Below are 16,432 nucleotides of genomic sequence, written 5' to 3'. Positions count from 1 at the left end.
AGTGTAGTAGTTTTAGAGTGTAATAATTAATAAATGACACCACCCTTATGGAAAAACCACATGATTTCACATGTGGAAAATCACATGAAAATGTTATTTCACATTAAGTTTCACATGTAGATTTTCACATTTGATCACATAACCTTTCACATGTGGATTCACATTTTCAAATGATGCCCTGCAAAAAATATGTGTTGTTAGGATGTCACTGGAATATCACGAAATTGCCGCAGTGTTTCCAACTTTTGAACTCACAAACCTCTAGGTTCACGGCATTCCGATCTTCCTGCTAGGCCACCATGTCTGTGTCAATTATTGATTTCACCTGTATTCCTACACTTTCAAAGTGAATCTCAGCATTGTATAATACACTGAAGAAAAACTATTATATTTGTCATAGTGATTCAGGAGTAACATTAATGTAGAATAATATGCCCCACCATTATTAGAGAACTATACAGAAAAGTAACCGATAACTAAAATAGCAGTGCAGATGGCACTCTTTTGCTAAGTGCAGGGATGTATTATAGGTAATGAATGTGCAGAGGTCTTCTGAGCATGCTAGAGAAAGCTCAGCATATCTAAAATCCAGAGGGTGTGAGTTCAAATCCTAGGTGGGGTCATATTAAACAGTCAGTACTAAGTGATCATGTCATATTGATTAAAGATTTGAACACTATTTTAGCTGAACAGCGTAACAGTTACCATAAAACCCCTCATACCATCTCATTACTTCCCTTACATAAAACACATGAAATTTGCAGTTTCACATGTGTAATAACTGTTTTCACACATTGAGCTGAAATGTTCACATGTGAAAACATATATTCACATCAGGGTTTCCGTTAGGAAAATGTGTCCGGCAGCATTTTCATTTACTGGACATTTCAGAAGTTTACCGTGCACTGTGCACCTTTACCAAATTCCGATACGCACTTTGAAGATGTTGGAATAACTGACCACATGTACTTTCACATGTTGAAAATTTGCACCCCCATATTGTCATATTTATTTCACATGAGATCATGTTTTCACATATGCTCAAATGTTTTCAAATGTGTAGTTTAATGTTATCACATGTTGCTTTTACATGTCACATGTTATTACATTAACTTCACATAAGATCACTTGTGATCACATGAGATCACATAAGCCACGCCTCCAATCTGATAGGCTACCAATACCTCTACACTATATTATTAAAAGTTCAACATTTAACCCCTCCCATCACAAAAAGGTTCCGGTTTGAACCTTTACACCTTTTTGAACTGGAAAGGATCTGCCAGGCACCTTTACTTCTAAGTGTGTAGCGTTCTGATCAATAGAACTTTCAGGGGTTCGATATATGAAGCATGCGATAGAAACCTTTTTGGTTCTACACAGAGCGTACAAAACATTAGGAACACCTTCCTAATATTGAGTTGCACCCCCTTTTGCCCGTCAGAACAGCCTCAATTCGTCGGGGCATGGACTCTACAAGGTGTCGAAAGCGTTCCACAAGAATGCTGCCCCATGTTGACTCCAATGCTTCCCACAGTTGTGTCAAGTTGGCTGGATGTCCTTTGGGTGGTGGACCATTGTTGATACACACGGTGTCGTGTCGTGACTTCATATATTTATCTGAAGACTGTTATTTCTCTAATTAACCCACTGTTGAATTATTACGCAATTAAATTAATCATGTAACAATTAACACATTAGGATTTGGGGCACCACGAGAGCGGTTGTTTAAAGAGTTACCATCTCCCGAATTAAACTCTAGAAGGTCTTTACCTATCACATCTATAAACAGTCAACTTATTAATCATAACCTCGTATCATATCATCATTCTGAGTCGTAACTTCCTTGCGTCGGCAGAAACCTGAGCCTTACTCATGATTCAGTAATACACAAATTGGTTTAATCATTTATTTAAAAGGATAAACACATACACTGTACCGGTTATTGACTGGAAACTTCATACGATGAAAACAGGTCCCTAGCGGAATGACAACAACATTGATGCTTGTTAAAGAGAGGAAGAGAGACGCTTAACATTGTCACATTCGATAACTACTCTCCTCTATAGTAACCATATACAGTGGGGGAAAAAAGTATTTAGTCAGCCACCAATTGTGCAAGTTCTCCCACTTAAAAAGATGAGAGAGGCCTGTCATTTTCATCATAGGTATACGTCAACTATGACAGACAAATTGAGAAAGAAATATCCAGAAAATCACATTGTAGGATTTTTAATGAATTTATTTGCAAATTATGGACTCAAATCCTGCAGTGCCAGACGTGTCCCCCTGCTTAAGCCAGTACATGTCCAGGCCTGTCTGAAGTTTGCTAGAGTGCATTTGGATGATCCAGAAGAGGATTGGGAGAATGTCATATGGTCAGATGAAACCAAAATAGAACTTTTTGGTAAAAACTCAACTCGTCGTGTTTGGAGGACAAAGAATACTGAGTTGCATCCAAAGAACACCATACCTACTGTGAAGCATGGGGGTGGAAACATCATGCTTCGGGGCTGTTTTTCTGCAAAGGGACCAGGACGACTGATCCGTGTAAAGGAAAGAATGAATGGGGCCATGTATCGTGAGATTTTGAGTGAAAACCTCCTTCCATCAGCAAGGGCATTGAAGATGAAACGTGGCTGGGTCTTTCAGCATGACAATGATCCCAAGCACACCGCCCGGGCAACGAAGGAGTGGCTTCGTAAGAAGCATTTCAAGGTCCTGGAGTGGCCTAGCCAGTCTCCAGATCTCAACCCCATAGAAAATCTTTGGAGGGAGTTGAAAGTCAGTGTTGCCCAGCGACAGCCCCAAAACATCACTGCTCTAGAGGAGATCTGCATGGAGGAATGGGCCAAAATACCAGCAACAGTGTGTGAAAACCTTGTGAAGACTTACAGAAACGTTTGACCTGTGTCATTGCCAACAAAGGGTATATAACAAAGTATTGAGAAACTTTTGTTATTGACCAAATACTTATTTTCCACCATAATTTGCAAATAAATTCATTAAAAATCCTACAATGTGATTTTCTGGATTTTTTTCCTCATTTTGACTGTCATAGTTGACGTGTACCTATGATGAAAATTACAGGCCTCTCTCATCTTTTTAAGTGGGAGAACCTGCACAATTGGTGGCTGACTAAATACTTTTTTCCCCCACTGTATGATGAAAATTACAGGCCTTTCTCATCTTTTTAAGTGGGAGAACTTGCACAATTGGTGGCTGACTAAATACTTTTTCCCCCCACTGTATATATATATATATATATATATATATATATATATATATATATATATATATATATATATATATAGTACAAGTCAAAAGTTTGGACACAGAAATTGCAGCCCAAATAAATGCATCACAGAGTTCAAGTCACAGACACATCTCAACATCAACTGTTCAGAGGGGACTGTGTGAATCAGGCCTTCATGGTCGAATTGCTGCAAAGAAACCACCACTAAAGGACACCAATAATAAGAAGAGACCTGCTTGGGCCAAGAAACACGAGCAATGGACATTAAACCGGTGGAAATCTGTCCTTTGGTCTGCAGTCCAAAATAGAGATTTTTGGATCCAACCGGTGTGGGTGAATGGATGATCTCCGCACGTAAAGCATGGAGAAGGAGGTGTTATGGTGTGGGGGTGCTTTGCTGGTGACACTGTCTGTGATGTATTTATCGGTCAAATTATCTGTTGGCATTAATAAAATTGTACCAAAAACGTCCTGTTTCCATCACAGCTGTTGTGATTTATTTTTTGTTTGGTAAGACCTTACTGCATAAAAACTGGATGGAAACGTGGTTTGTGACTTTATCATTCAGTCTTTAACAAATTTAGCCAAATAATCTAATCATATGACATATCCAATTCATTAGCAAGCGGAAAAATACATTTCGAGGTTATTGCAAACATCTTAGTGCTCCTCTTTATGGATAAGAGATGACATGAACTTAACTCGGGTGGCGATGTTTTTTGTGGATTTCAGAATCACTCAGGTGAGCCCTTTTCCTATTTTTGTGCTGGGCTCAGGCTGAAGCGCGTCGCTCGAATTATAATGGGTTATGCTTTTGTTGTCATTTGATGCTTTGTACACACAAAATATCGTATCGATATGGACTGTCAGTCCTAGCCTATCCCGAGTGGTTATATTCCCACCCCTCGGTTGGCGGTGAATCACGAAATATTGTTGTGGCTTAAATACATTAAAGTTCCTACTTACTAGACTATATAGCCTACATGATGAATAAGGTTAGCCGAAAGAACTGCCTAATTAATTAAGCTTATATGCAGATTTTTAAAATAATTACTCAGGCCTACATTTGGGCTATAAAGCGGATAGGTATAGCCTATGTGAAATATGACAAATAGGCCTATATGTCATTAGGCTATGTATGTGTGTTATTATTTTCAATATCATAAAAGTCTATATTTCCTTTTTTTTCTCATTCATAAGAGCCAATTTTGCGATGAGTGTTGAAACGTAGCGTACCTATTACGTGTTGCCTATATGATCGCAATTGGTGTGGCATAATATGAATTTGTTGTGGGAAAAATATCAAACGTTTTTATTGTGAACTTATTACCAGGAAATCTCAATTCAGCTGAAAAGACAGAGCCTTGGCTACTGTTAGAGGACTCGATTTAGGGGAGTGGTTTCGTTGTTGTTTTTCTATACCTGAAAGTGAAACGAATGCTGTTCCAATGTTCTATTATCGTCGGTTGATTTGAACACAAAAACAGGTATGATTGCGTTCATTTGAATAGTCGGTTTGGCATTTATCTATAAGGTAAATGTATTTCTCAAAATAATTACGACAGCCAACATGATAAACAAATAGATAAAACAGAGTATTATAATCTGACACTTCAAAAACGAACTGCGTCATTTTGCAAACCATCGCTTTAGTGTAGACATACTGATCCGTGTTTCAGGAGTAAACTAGCCTATAGATAGGGGCCTAGGCCTATCGTAACTGTTTAACATATCAATTTGTTACAAATTATAGGATTTTGTCTAGGCCTACTGCTAATATATCAATATATTATTTTTACCCATACTATAACGTTGTTATGATAATTGATAATTGTGTTGCTTTAGATTTAGGCCTATGCCTGTTGGCAAAATAGCCTACGCTGCTGCTAATAATATTTCTGACTTAATTGTCCCCGTAGTGAAATGTGTTTACCATTATTTTGAAAGGCGTTTAAAAGAACAAGAACAATGCATAATAGAAAGCGAATTCAGAATGACTAATACAAATTAATAGGTAGGCCTATGGGGTTGAAGAAATGGTAGGCTACCACTCCCCTATTCATTGGATTGAGCTGTGGGCACAGTCCATGAGATAATGGTACAAATTAATTCCGGATTGACTGACCTTCATGTTTTAAAGTAACGATGGACTGTCGTTTCTCTTTGCTTATTTGAGCTGATCTTGCCATAATATGAACTTGGTCTTTTACCAAATAGGGCTATCTTCTGTATACCACCCCTACCTTGTCACAACAGATTGGCTCCAACGCATTAATTAACTTGTAACAAGGCACACCTGTTAATTGAAATTCATTACATTTTTGATCTCTTCACTATTATTCTACAATGTAGAAAATAGTAAAAATAAAGAAAAACCCTGGAATGAGTAGGTGTGTCCAAACTTTGGACTGGTGCTGTATGTCTTCGTGCCCACTACTTGAAACGGAACACTATTGAATGGGAGACTTCTATTCTCCTAACTGAGTTGTTTTCCTGCCAAAGGTTGTGCATCTGTTGAAGAATATGATATATTACTATTAGAATGAAAGGCTTGTAGGGAAACGAACAACGTTGCTCTACCAAATAGAATAACTCCTCTGTGCTTGGAATGGAATCCTTAATGCTAACTAGCTAGCTAGCTCATTTTAGATGAGAGTAGCAAAAGTTAGCTACTAGTTTTCTAAAAAAGAAACGACTTACTTTCTAAAAACTTGACAACTTACCCTTTTGCTCAAAACCTTTGTCCTTTCTGAATGTTGTGAACTTTAGTGACGTTGCCAATTCTTGTTCCCGAAGGCATACTGAACAAAAATATAAACGCAACATGCAACAATTTCAAAGATTGTACTGAGTTACAGTTCATATAAAGAAATCAGTCAATTGAAATAAACTCATTAGGCCCTAATCTATGGATTTCACATGACTGGGCAGGGACGCAGCATAGGCCCACCCACTTGGTAGCCAGACATCTGTGGTATTGTGTTGTGTGACAAAACTGCACATTTTACAGTAGCCTTTTATTGTCCCCACGACAAGATGCACTGGTGTAATGATCATGCTGTTTAAACAGCTTCTTGATATGCCACACTTATCAGGTGGATTCCTTATCTTGGCAAAGGAGAAATGCTTACTAACAGGGATATAAACAAATGTGTGCACAACATTTGAGAGACATAAGCTTTTTGTGCATATGGAAAATTTCTGGGATCTTTTATTTCAGCTCATGAAACATGGGACCAACATTTTACATGTTGCGTTTATATTTTTGTTCAGTATATTTAGTTATTTGGTCCTCAAACTTGAACTTGAGATATGCCATTTCGAAAATTAGGCGTGTCCCGCGAACCGGAATATGCATCATCACACTCCCTCATCTAATTGGTCGAGTAGGCGGGCCTTCTTAGCTGGCTAATGCGTCATCACACTCCCTCATTTGATTGGTTGAGTAGGCAGGCATTCTGACTCTGTGGCTGTGGTAACTAGCGATGACCAGTTTAAACAAACTCGGGACAGGAGATAGCTGGGCGCACATGCGCACTATGCTAATTCCGGAGACTAGTTTTTATACCCTGATATCAGGAGCTGGCGGCGAAAAGTTTAATTAAACAATTCAGATACTGAAACGAATACATCAGACGACAAATATTTAAGGAGAGCTAATCGATATACAGTGCCTTCAGAAAGTATTCACACACCTTGTCTTTTTCCACATTTTGTTGTGTTACAGCCTGAATTTAAAATTGATTAAATTGAGATTTTTTGTCACTGGCCCCATAATGTCAAAGTGGAATTATGTTTTTCAAAAATGATGATAATTAATAAAAAATGAAAAGCTGAAATGTCTTGATTAAATTCAACCCCTTTTTTTATGGCAAGCTTAAATAAGTTCAGGAGTAAACATTTGCTTAACAAGTCACATAATAAGTTGCTTGGACTCTGTGTGCAATAATAGTGTTTTACCATGATTTTTGAATGACTACCTCATCTCGGTACCCCACACATACAATTATCTGTAAGGTCCCTCAGCCGAGCAGTGAATTTCAAACACAGATTCAACCACAAAGACCAGGGAGGTTTTCCAATGAATCGCAAAGGGCACCTATTGGTAGATGGGTAAAAATAAAATAAAGCAGAGATTGAATATCCCTTTGAGCATGGTGGTGAAGTTATTAATTACACTTTGGATGGTGTATCAATACACCCAGTCACTACAAAGACACAGGTGTCCATCCTAATGGCTCCTGAGTGGAGCAGCGGTCTAAGGCACTGCATCTCAGTGCTAGAGGTGTCACTACAGAGCCTGGTTTGATTCCAGGCTGTATCACAATCCGGCCGTGATTGGGAGTCCCATAGGGCGGCGTCGTCTGGGTTTGGCCCAGCGTCGTCTGTGTTTGGCCGGGGTACGCCGTCATTGTAAATAAGAATTTGTTCTTAACTGACTTGCCAAGTTAAATAAAATAAAATAAATGAAAAATCAGTTGCCAGAGATGAAGGAAACCACTCAGCGATTTCACCATGAGCCAATGGTAACTTTAAAACAGTTACAGGATTTAATGGCTGTGATAGGAGAAAACTGAGGATGGATCAACAATATTGTAGATTCTCCACAATACTAACCTAATTGGCAGAGTAAAATATTCAAAAACAGGCACTAAAGTAATACTGCAAAAAATTTGGCAAAGCATGAACTTTTTGTCCAGAATACAAAGTGTTATGTTTGGGGCAAATCCAATACATTGCTGAGTACCACTCTCCATATTTTCAAGCATAGTGGTGGCTGCATCATGTTATGGGTATGCTTGTAATCGTTAAGGACTGGGGAGTTTTTCAGGATAAAAAAAAGAAACGGAATGGAGCTAAGCACAGGCAAAATCCTAGAGGAAAACCTGGTTCAGTCTGCTTTCACCAGACACTGGGGGATTCATTTACCTTTCAGCAGGACATAACCTAAAACACAAGGCCAAATCTACACTGGAGTTGCTTACCCAGAACACAGTGAATGTTCCTGAGTGGCCGAGTTACAGTTTTGACTTAAATCTGCTTGAAAAGCTATGGCAAGACTTGAAAATGGTTGTTTAGCAATGATGAACAACCAATGTGACAGAGCTTGAAGAATTTTGAAAAGAATAAGGGGCAGATATTATACAATCCAGGTGTGCAAACTTACCCAGAAAGATTCACAGCTGTAATCGCTGCCAAAGGTGATTGTAACATGTATTGACTCAGGGGTGTGAAGACTTATGTAACTTATATATTAATTTATTTCTAAATAAAAACGTTCTAAAAACGTGTTTTTACTTTTATCATTATTGAGTACTGTGTGTAAAAAATCTATTTAATCCATTTTGAATTCAGGCTAACACAACAAAATGTGGAATAAATCAAGGGGTTTGTGTACTTTCTGATGGCACTGTACAATCCCGAAATCAGCTGTAACTGTCAATAGTAAAAGAAAGCTTAAAACGATGTTTGAGTGAACCCTAAATACAGAAAATGAATGGTGAAGTTGCTTCCGGACACGGTAGACTGCTCCTCCTCTATAGGTCGTTATCAATAAAACGTCACAATACGGTGTATTCGATTTGGCTGCTGGGGGGGCGCAAGGAAACCCTCAGCTCTGCTAAAACCATTGACAACAATGTGCTGTTTTCAAGGGATTAAGTTATAACTATTTGGTTTTAATATCATCACCTCTTGAAGAGTATAGTCAGAACTACACATTTCATCAGAGGTAAGACATTTAACTTGTTTAGTATAGTCAGTTTGTAACTCCACTCACTACTTGTAGCTGTATTGTCAGTTTGTTTGTGTTGTTGGTCTAGCTTAATGTGCAGGTCAGTAGCTAGCTAGCACGTCATGAAAAGGGGCATGAGGGAAGCCCTACAATATAAGTATTGAGAATGCTAGGGAGGAGGTTGTTTTCCCCACAGGCGGGCAACACTGCAACGTTGTATCTAATACCCACTGGGATTATAGAACTAACGATTAGCTTTTGCCTGGACTATAGAAAACAACCTGTGGTTACCTAGGTTACCCCATTGGCTCACAGCAAAAACGTCACTTTTTTCAAACACGATTTTCTAGTTGTCTGCTTGTTTTAGTCAATTACAAAACTACATTTAAGAAAAGTACAACATGTCTAAAGATTACTTTTCAACATTCCCTGCTCCCAGGGCCTCCTGAGTGGCGCAGCGGTCTAAGGCACTGCATCGCAGTGCTAGAGGCATCACTACAGACCCGGGTTTGATCCCAGGCTGTGTCGCCGCGACCGGGAGACCCATGAGGCGGTGCACAATTGGCCCAGCGTCGTCTGGGTTATGGGAGGGTTTGGCCGGCCGTGATGTCCTTGTCCCATCGCGCTCTAGCGAGTTCTTGTGGCGGGCCGGACGCATGCACGCTGACTCGTGTCGCCAGTTGTACAGTGTTTCCTCCAACACATTGGTGCGGCTGGCTTCTGGGTTAAGCGAGCAGTGTGTCAAGAAGCAGTGCGGCTTGGCAGGGTTGTGTTTCAGAGGATGCATGGCTCTCGACCTTCGCCTCTCCTGAGTCCGTACGGGAGTTGCAGCGATGGGACAAGACTGTAACTACCACTTGGATATCACGAAAAAAGTACCAACAAATATTAACATTGCCTGCTCCCGAGCGTTCTCACTACTTAGAAAAAGGTAATATTGTAGGACTTCCCTCATGCCACTTTTCATGATGATGCTAACTGCCAACGTGAGTGGACCATACTAAGCAAGTGAAATGTCTTACCTGTGATGAAAAGTTTTCCACACACATAGCTACAGTACATGTAGCCTACTTGAACACCGGGTCCCCACATTTCCCACTCTCCCACGCTGAATAGCCTGAAGCCATAGGGCTCTTCTAACAGGCTCCATTTCCCTACGTTGGACCATTGAGAACCGTAGCAGGAGCTTTTCGGCATATTTTGTTATTTCTTTATAACAAAAAATCAACGGCGAACTTGCCTCTTTTACACTGGGGGTCAATGGGAAAGAATGTTTGTTTTTCCCAATTTGTGGGCGTGGTCGAGGGTAATTCCTTATTATTACTTGAATATCAATTCGGGGGGGTGGGCTAGGCCAGGCAGAGTTGGATTTAGAATTGGAAGTAGGTGATCACGACTGAGCTGACTGGTTGACATGGTAACATCATGAGATTAATTGTGGTCCCCTGTAGCTCAGCTGGTATTGCACGGCGCTTGTAACGCCAAGGTAGTGGGTTCGATTCCTGGGACCACCCATACGCAAAAATGTATGCACGCATGACTGTAAGTCGCTTTGGTTAAAAGCGTCTGCTAAATGGCATATTATTATTATTAATTGGTTTATTCTTGTGGCTTTTTCGTTGCCATCAAGATAATTTTTCTAGAGAACGCTGTGTAATCTCCCAGTAGCAGGGTTTGAAGTTACTAGTTGGTTGCTACTATGTTTTGCCTCTCGTTAATGAAGTGTGAAAATACAAATCAGTGTATGGGTGTATAATGACATTTTGCATTAATTGTTTATTCAAAATAAGAAAATGTGGACCCTGTTACAATTTGCTGTTGTAATTGTAGCTAAAGGGGATCCAAATAAACATATCAATAAACAAATACATTTTCATTGCTTCTGTTATCATATACAATGAAAGTGATGATATCATTAAAGTGATAATTCATTACCAAATTTGTCAGATGGTTAATTTCAATTAATGAGATAGATAAGTGCTATAGATGGATCTACACAACAGAGAGTGGACTCATCTTGACAGATTAGATTTTTTTGGAGGTTTGAAAACATAAAATTAATGTTGGAGTAAACCATTTAAGCCTACTTTAATAAAACAGTAGCCTACTATGAAAAAAGTGATGTAATGCAATGTGTAATTATTTAATTCAAGCAATTCTTTTTCTTCAGATTCCTGCTTATCACTTCTCTTCAGTAGCAAGATCATTCCTTGAAGATGGGGCTATCTCCAGCATTGCAGGTGGTGTTACTTGGTAAAACAGGAGCAGGGAAGAGTGCCACAGGGAACACCATCCTGGGACGAAATGCTTTTCTCTCAAAGAAGAGTTCTATGTCTATTACCAATAACATTGCGATAGAAAGTGTCACCGTCAATGGTAGGCATCTTGTTGTGTATGACACTCCAGGATTCTGTGACCCCGATCGACCTGAGGAGGATATTGAGCAGACTTTTAAGGACGTCCTCAACTTAACCTCATCTGGTCCCCGTGTGTTTCTCCTGGTGGTCAAGATCGACAGATTCACAGCAGAGGAGAAGAGTGTTGTCAGTATAGTAGAAGATCTTCTAGGAGAGAGTCTTTTGAAGCAAACCTGGATCCTGTTCACCAGAGGAGATGAGTTAGAGGGGCAGAACATACAACAATTCATCGCTGACTCAAAACACCTCAAAGAAGTGATGGTAAAGTATGGGAGAAGGTACCATGTGTTCAACAACAAGAGTAAGAAGGTTTCCAAGCAGCTCGAATCACTGCTGAGAAAGACATTTCCTTGTCTCTGTAAGTACAACATCAGGATTTAAACCAACTCATATTACCGACATCACACTGCACTCAAGTCAAATACATCAATAATAATTCCTTAACAAGCTTGAAAAGGTTTTTTAAAGGGGCAATCTGCAGTTCAAACAACAACAAAGCGTATGCCCCACAACCTTTTTAGGTAATCACTCTCAAATTCATAGATGGGGCTATGGATGCAAGGACTGACCATCCATTAGATCAAAATTATAGTTGTTAACCAGAGCCATGTACAGTGAGGGAAAAAACGATTTGATACCCTGCTGATTTTGTATGTTTGCCCACTGACAGAAATTATCAGTCTATAATTTTAATGGTAGGTTAATTTGAACAGTGAGAGACAGAATAACAATAAGTATATACGTTTTTGATCCCCTCTCAATCAGAAAGATTTCAGGCTCCCAGGTGTCTTTTATACAGGTTACGAGCTGAGATTAGGAGCACACTCTTAAAGGGAGTGCTCCTAATCTCAGTTTGTTACCTGTATAAAAGACACCTGTCCACAGAACCAATCAATCAATCAGATTCCAAACTCTCCACCATGGCCAAGACCAAAGAGCTCTCCAAGGATGTCAGGGACAAGATTGTAGACCTACACAAGGCTGGAATGGGCTACAAGACCATCGCCAAGCAGCTTGGTGAGAAGGTGACAACAGTTGGTGCGATTATTCGCAAATGGAAGAAACACAAAACAACTGTCAATCTCCCTCGACCTGGGGCTCCATGCAAGATCTCACCTCGTGGAGTTGCAATGATCATGTGAACGGTGAGGAATCAGCCCAGAACTACACGGGAGGATCTTGTCAATGATCTCAAGGCAGCTGGGACCATAGTCACCAAGAAAACAATTGGTAACACACTATGCCGTGAAGGTCTGAAATCCTGCAGCGCCCGCAAGGTCCCCCTGCTTAAGAAAGCACATATACAGGCCCGTCTGAAGTTTGCCAATGAACATCTGAATGATTTAGAGGAGAACTGGGTGAAAGTGTTGTGGTCAGATGAGACCAAAATCGAGCTCTTTGGCATCAACTCAACTCGCCGTGTTTGGAGGAGGAGGAATGCTGCCTATGACCCCAAGAACACCATCCCCACCGTCAAACATGGAGGTGGAAACATTATGCTTTGGGGGTGTTTTTCTGCAAAGGGGACAGGACAACTTCACCACATCAAAGGGACGACGGACGGGGCCATGTAACGTCAAATCTTGGGTGAGAACCTCCTTCCCTCAGCCAGGGCATTGAAAATGGGTCGTGGATGGGTATTCCAGCATGACAATGACCCAAAACACACGGCCAAGGCAACAAAGGAGTGGCTCAAGAAGAAGCACATTAAGGTCCTGGAGTGGCCTAGCCAGTCTCCAGACCTTAATCCCATAGAAAATCTGTGGAGGGAGCTGAAGGTTTGAGTTGGCAAACATCAGCCTCGAAACCTTAATGACTTGGAGAAGATCTGCAAAGAGGAGTGGGACAAAATCCCTCCTGAGATGTGTGCAAACCTGATGGCCAACTACAAGAAACGTCTGACCTCTGTGATTGCCAACAAGGGTTTTGCTACCAAGTACTAAGTCATGTTTTGCAGAGGGGTCAAATACTTATTTCCCTCATTAAAATGCAAATCAATTTATAACATTTCTGACATGTGTTTTTCTGGATTTTTTTGTTGTTATTCTGTCTCTCACTGTTCAAATAAACCTACCATTAAAATTATAGACTGATCATTTCTTTGTCAGTGGGCAAACGTACAAAATCAGCAGGGGATCAAATACTTTTTTCCCTCACTGTATATAGATATCAAAATATGTGGCTCTGGCTTTAACCATATTTTGAAGCTATATTGTGTTTGTTTACAATTACATTGTTTAAAAACAAAAAGTTTATATTTTGGGTTCTGATGGAGTTAGACAGTTGAACTAAGCTCATGAGGCATTTATGAGTTATATTCTTCAAGAATCAATGGGTACATATCATTAATTTAAAAGTCTGCATTAGCCGGCAAACGCATTGCTCTTGTTCTGGCAGTGTCGGAGGTGGAACTGGGTTAGACCTGTCAAATTGGTGAGCAGCTCATTGTCACGAAACCACACCCGTCGTAAATATATTCCACCCCTGTACAGAACAGCAATAGAAGTGTAGGCTAGAAATACAATTTTAAATCATTAAACTAAATAGGGCTTTGTATCAGCCTAATTGTAGTGTAGACTAGGTTAAGCCAGGAGCCGCTTGGGACCATGACTATGGGCCATGTAAATAAATTATTGTTAGGCTACTCATTTTCAATCCACCTTGTGTGACCATGAAACTTGTGCGTGAAATCTGGCACGTTGTTGTTTGAACTGCAGATTGCCCCTTTGTTAAAGTACTGTATGGTTGTTTGAGATATGTCGCATTTTAGTTTATAAAATGTGATGTCTGTCTTTAAACAGATCAAAAGGCATCAAGGACCCTCCCCAATTGGAATGTCAGTATTCCAGAAACAAGGATGGTTCTGCTTGGCAAAAGTGGTGTTGGGAAGAGTGCAACAGGAAACACAATCCTTGGTGGGAGAAATTTTGTTTCTAAACAAACCATGTCCTCGGTAACATGTAAAACAAAAATGAAGCAGGCAACAGTAGATGGGAGGGATGTCAGTGTGGTTGACACTCCAGGACTGTTTGACACACAGCTTACTGTGGAAAAATTAACACATGAGATTGGTAGAAGCATCATTGAGTCTAGTCCAGGGCCTCATGCCTTCCTCTTAGTTCTGCCAGTGAATGTCAGGTTCACAGAGCAGGAGGAGGAAGTCATTAAACTCTTGGAGGAACTGTTTGGGTCAGGAATGGCAAAGTATGCCTTCATTCTCTTCAGTCATGGAGATAAGCTAAAGGGTAACATAGAGGAAGAGATCAAAAAGAACAGAGCCCTCGGTAGAGTGGTAGAGCAGTGTGGGGGGAGGTACCATGTCCTCAACAATAAAGCTAAAGGGAACAGATCTCAAGTCACAGAACTGATGGAGAAGATAGACAGAATGGTGGAGGAGAATGGAGGAACCTGCTACACCAATGAGATGTTTGAGGAGGCAGCCAGGGTTAAGAAAGAGGAGGAGAGAAAACTTCAAGAGGAGAAAACGCAACAAGAAGTAGAGGAAAAACTTAAAAGAGAATTATTGGAAAACCAGGTAACAGGAACCGGGCAGCCAGAACAAGAGAAAGATCCTACAAATCAAACTTCAGCTCTTGTCTCAAGGTCAGTCTCTCAGGATCTGCCCCAGCCTAAAGCCCAAGCCACAAACACAGAGTCACTATTTACATGGTTTATGCACAAATACGGTGCAAGGATTCGTAATGCACTGAAAAGTGCAAGGATAGGAGCTATTGTAGGCGCTGGTGTAGGAGCTGGTGTAGGAGCTGTTGGAGGAGCTGGTGTAGGTGGTGTTGTAGGTGGAATGATAGGCTTTGGGATTGGTTTCTATAATGGTCTACCTGACAGTCACGCTGTTCCTTCAGCTACTCCTACTGTAGAATCAGCAGTGGAGGAACAAGTAGGCAATTGTCATACTTGAGTAAAAGTAAAGATACCTTAATAGAAAATGACTCAAGTAAAAGTGAAAGTATCCCAGTAAAATCCTACTTGAGTAAAAGTCTAAAAGTATTTGGTTTGAAATATACTTAAGTATCAAAAGTAAATGTAATTGCTAAAATATACTTAAGTATCAAATGTAAAAATAAAAGTATAAATTATTTCAAATTCCTTATATTAAGCAAACAAGACTGCACCATTTTCTTGTTTTTTCATTTATGGGGCACGCTCCAACACTTACAAACGAAGCCTTTGTTTTTAGTGAATCCGCCATATCAGAAGCTGTAGGGATGACCAGGGATGTTCTCTTGATAAGTGTGTGAATTGGACCATTTTCCTGTCCTGCTAAGCATTCAAAATGTAGTACTTTTGGGTGTCAGGGAAAATGTATGGAGTAAAAAGTACATTATTTTCTTTAGGAATGTAGTGAAGTAAAAGTTGTCTAAAAATACAAACAGTAAAGTAAAACGACTTAAATAGTACTTTAAAGTATTTTTTACATAAGTAATTTACTCCACTGAGAATCAGACTGTTAGGAAAACACATGAAAAAGCATAATTGTTTGGAATTCCCCTGCCAGTAGTGGTAGAGGACATTACAACCAGCATGTGTTTGTTTACGTCAAAATGAGGGGCGTTGTATGAAACAAAATCATCAGTGATTGTATCGTCTGTAAAAAAAAAAAAAATCTAACCAATACGAGTATCAAAGTCCAGAAGAGGACTGGCCACCCCTCAGAGCCTGGTTCCTTTCTAGGTTTATTCCTAGGTTCCTGCCTTTCCAGGGAGTTTTTCCTAGCCCCCGTGCTTCTACATCTGCATTGCTTGCTGTTTGGGGTTTTAGGCTGGGTTTCTGTATAGCACTTTGTGACATCATGTAGGCCGGCTCGGGCCCAACCCATCGATTTATGGGACCAATCAGAACGATCAGAATGTGTTGGCATTCTAGAAATTGTCTGGGAGAGAGTCAAATCCAGACTAATCGTGAAGAAGAAACGTCAGTTGGCCGGAGCGATGTAGATGGGAAGCCAGGCAAATGTTTTACTATGAGGTTGCACCAATTCAGAGTTGGCACATGCACCAGCACAAC

The 16,432-nt window shown here is 40.1% G+C and overlaps 2 protein-coding genes across 2 annotated transcripts in view; one reads left to right on the top strand and one right to left on the bottom strand.

The window, feature by feature from the left end:
- LOC311100024 (GTPase IMAP family member 4-like) overlaps positions 1–16,432 on the bottom strand; it is a gene marked incomplete at its 3' end in the record, with an annotated part of 35,450 nt that overhangs the window by 12,158 nt on the left and 6,860 nt on the right. The window lies entirely within an intron of this gene.
- On the top strand, positions 4,675–16,017 carry LOC311100023 (GTPase IMAP family member 8-like). The gene is made up of 3 exons (XM_084140753.1): positions 4,675–4,743; positions 11,161–11,765; positions 14,209–16,017. The coding sequence occupies exons 2-3, from the start codon at positions 11,207–11,209 to the stop codon at positions 15,324–15,326; spliced, it is 1,677 nt and encodes a 558-aa protein (XP_083996879.1). The 5' UTR covers positions 4,675–4,743; positions 11,161–11,206; the 3' UTR covers positions 15,327–16,017.

Source organism: Coregonus lavaretus, assembly GCF_964263955.1.
Source record: "Coregonus lavaretus genome assembly, chromosome: 24".
NCBI lineage: Eukaryota > Metazoa > Chordata > Actinopteri > Salmoniformes > Salmonidae > Coregonus > Coregonus lavaretus.
Note: the sequence above shows the minus strand (reverse complement) of the source record. Positions and strands in the feature narration are given on the sequence as shown.

What these genes read in the sequence shown, in the direction of transcription:
- LOC311100023 (XM_084140753.1), top strand. Translation starts at nt 11,207, where the DNA reads ATGGGGCTATCTCCAGCATTGCAGGTGGTGTTACTTGGTAAAACAGGA. An exon ending in AAAGACATTTCCTTGTCTCT is followed by an intron (nt 11,766 to 14,208) that starts GTAAGTACAACA and finishes GTCTTTAAACAG; the next exon opens with ATCAAAAGGCATCAAGGACC.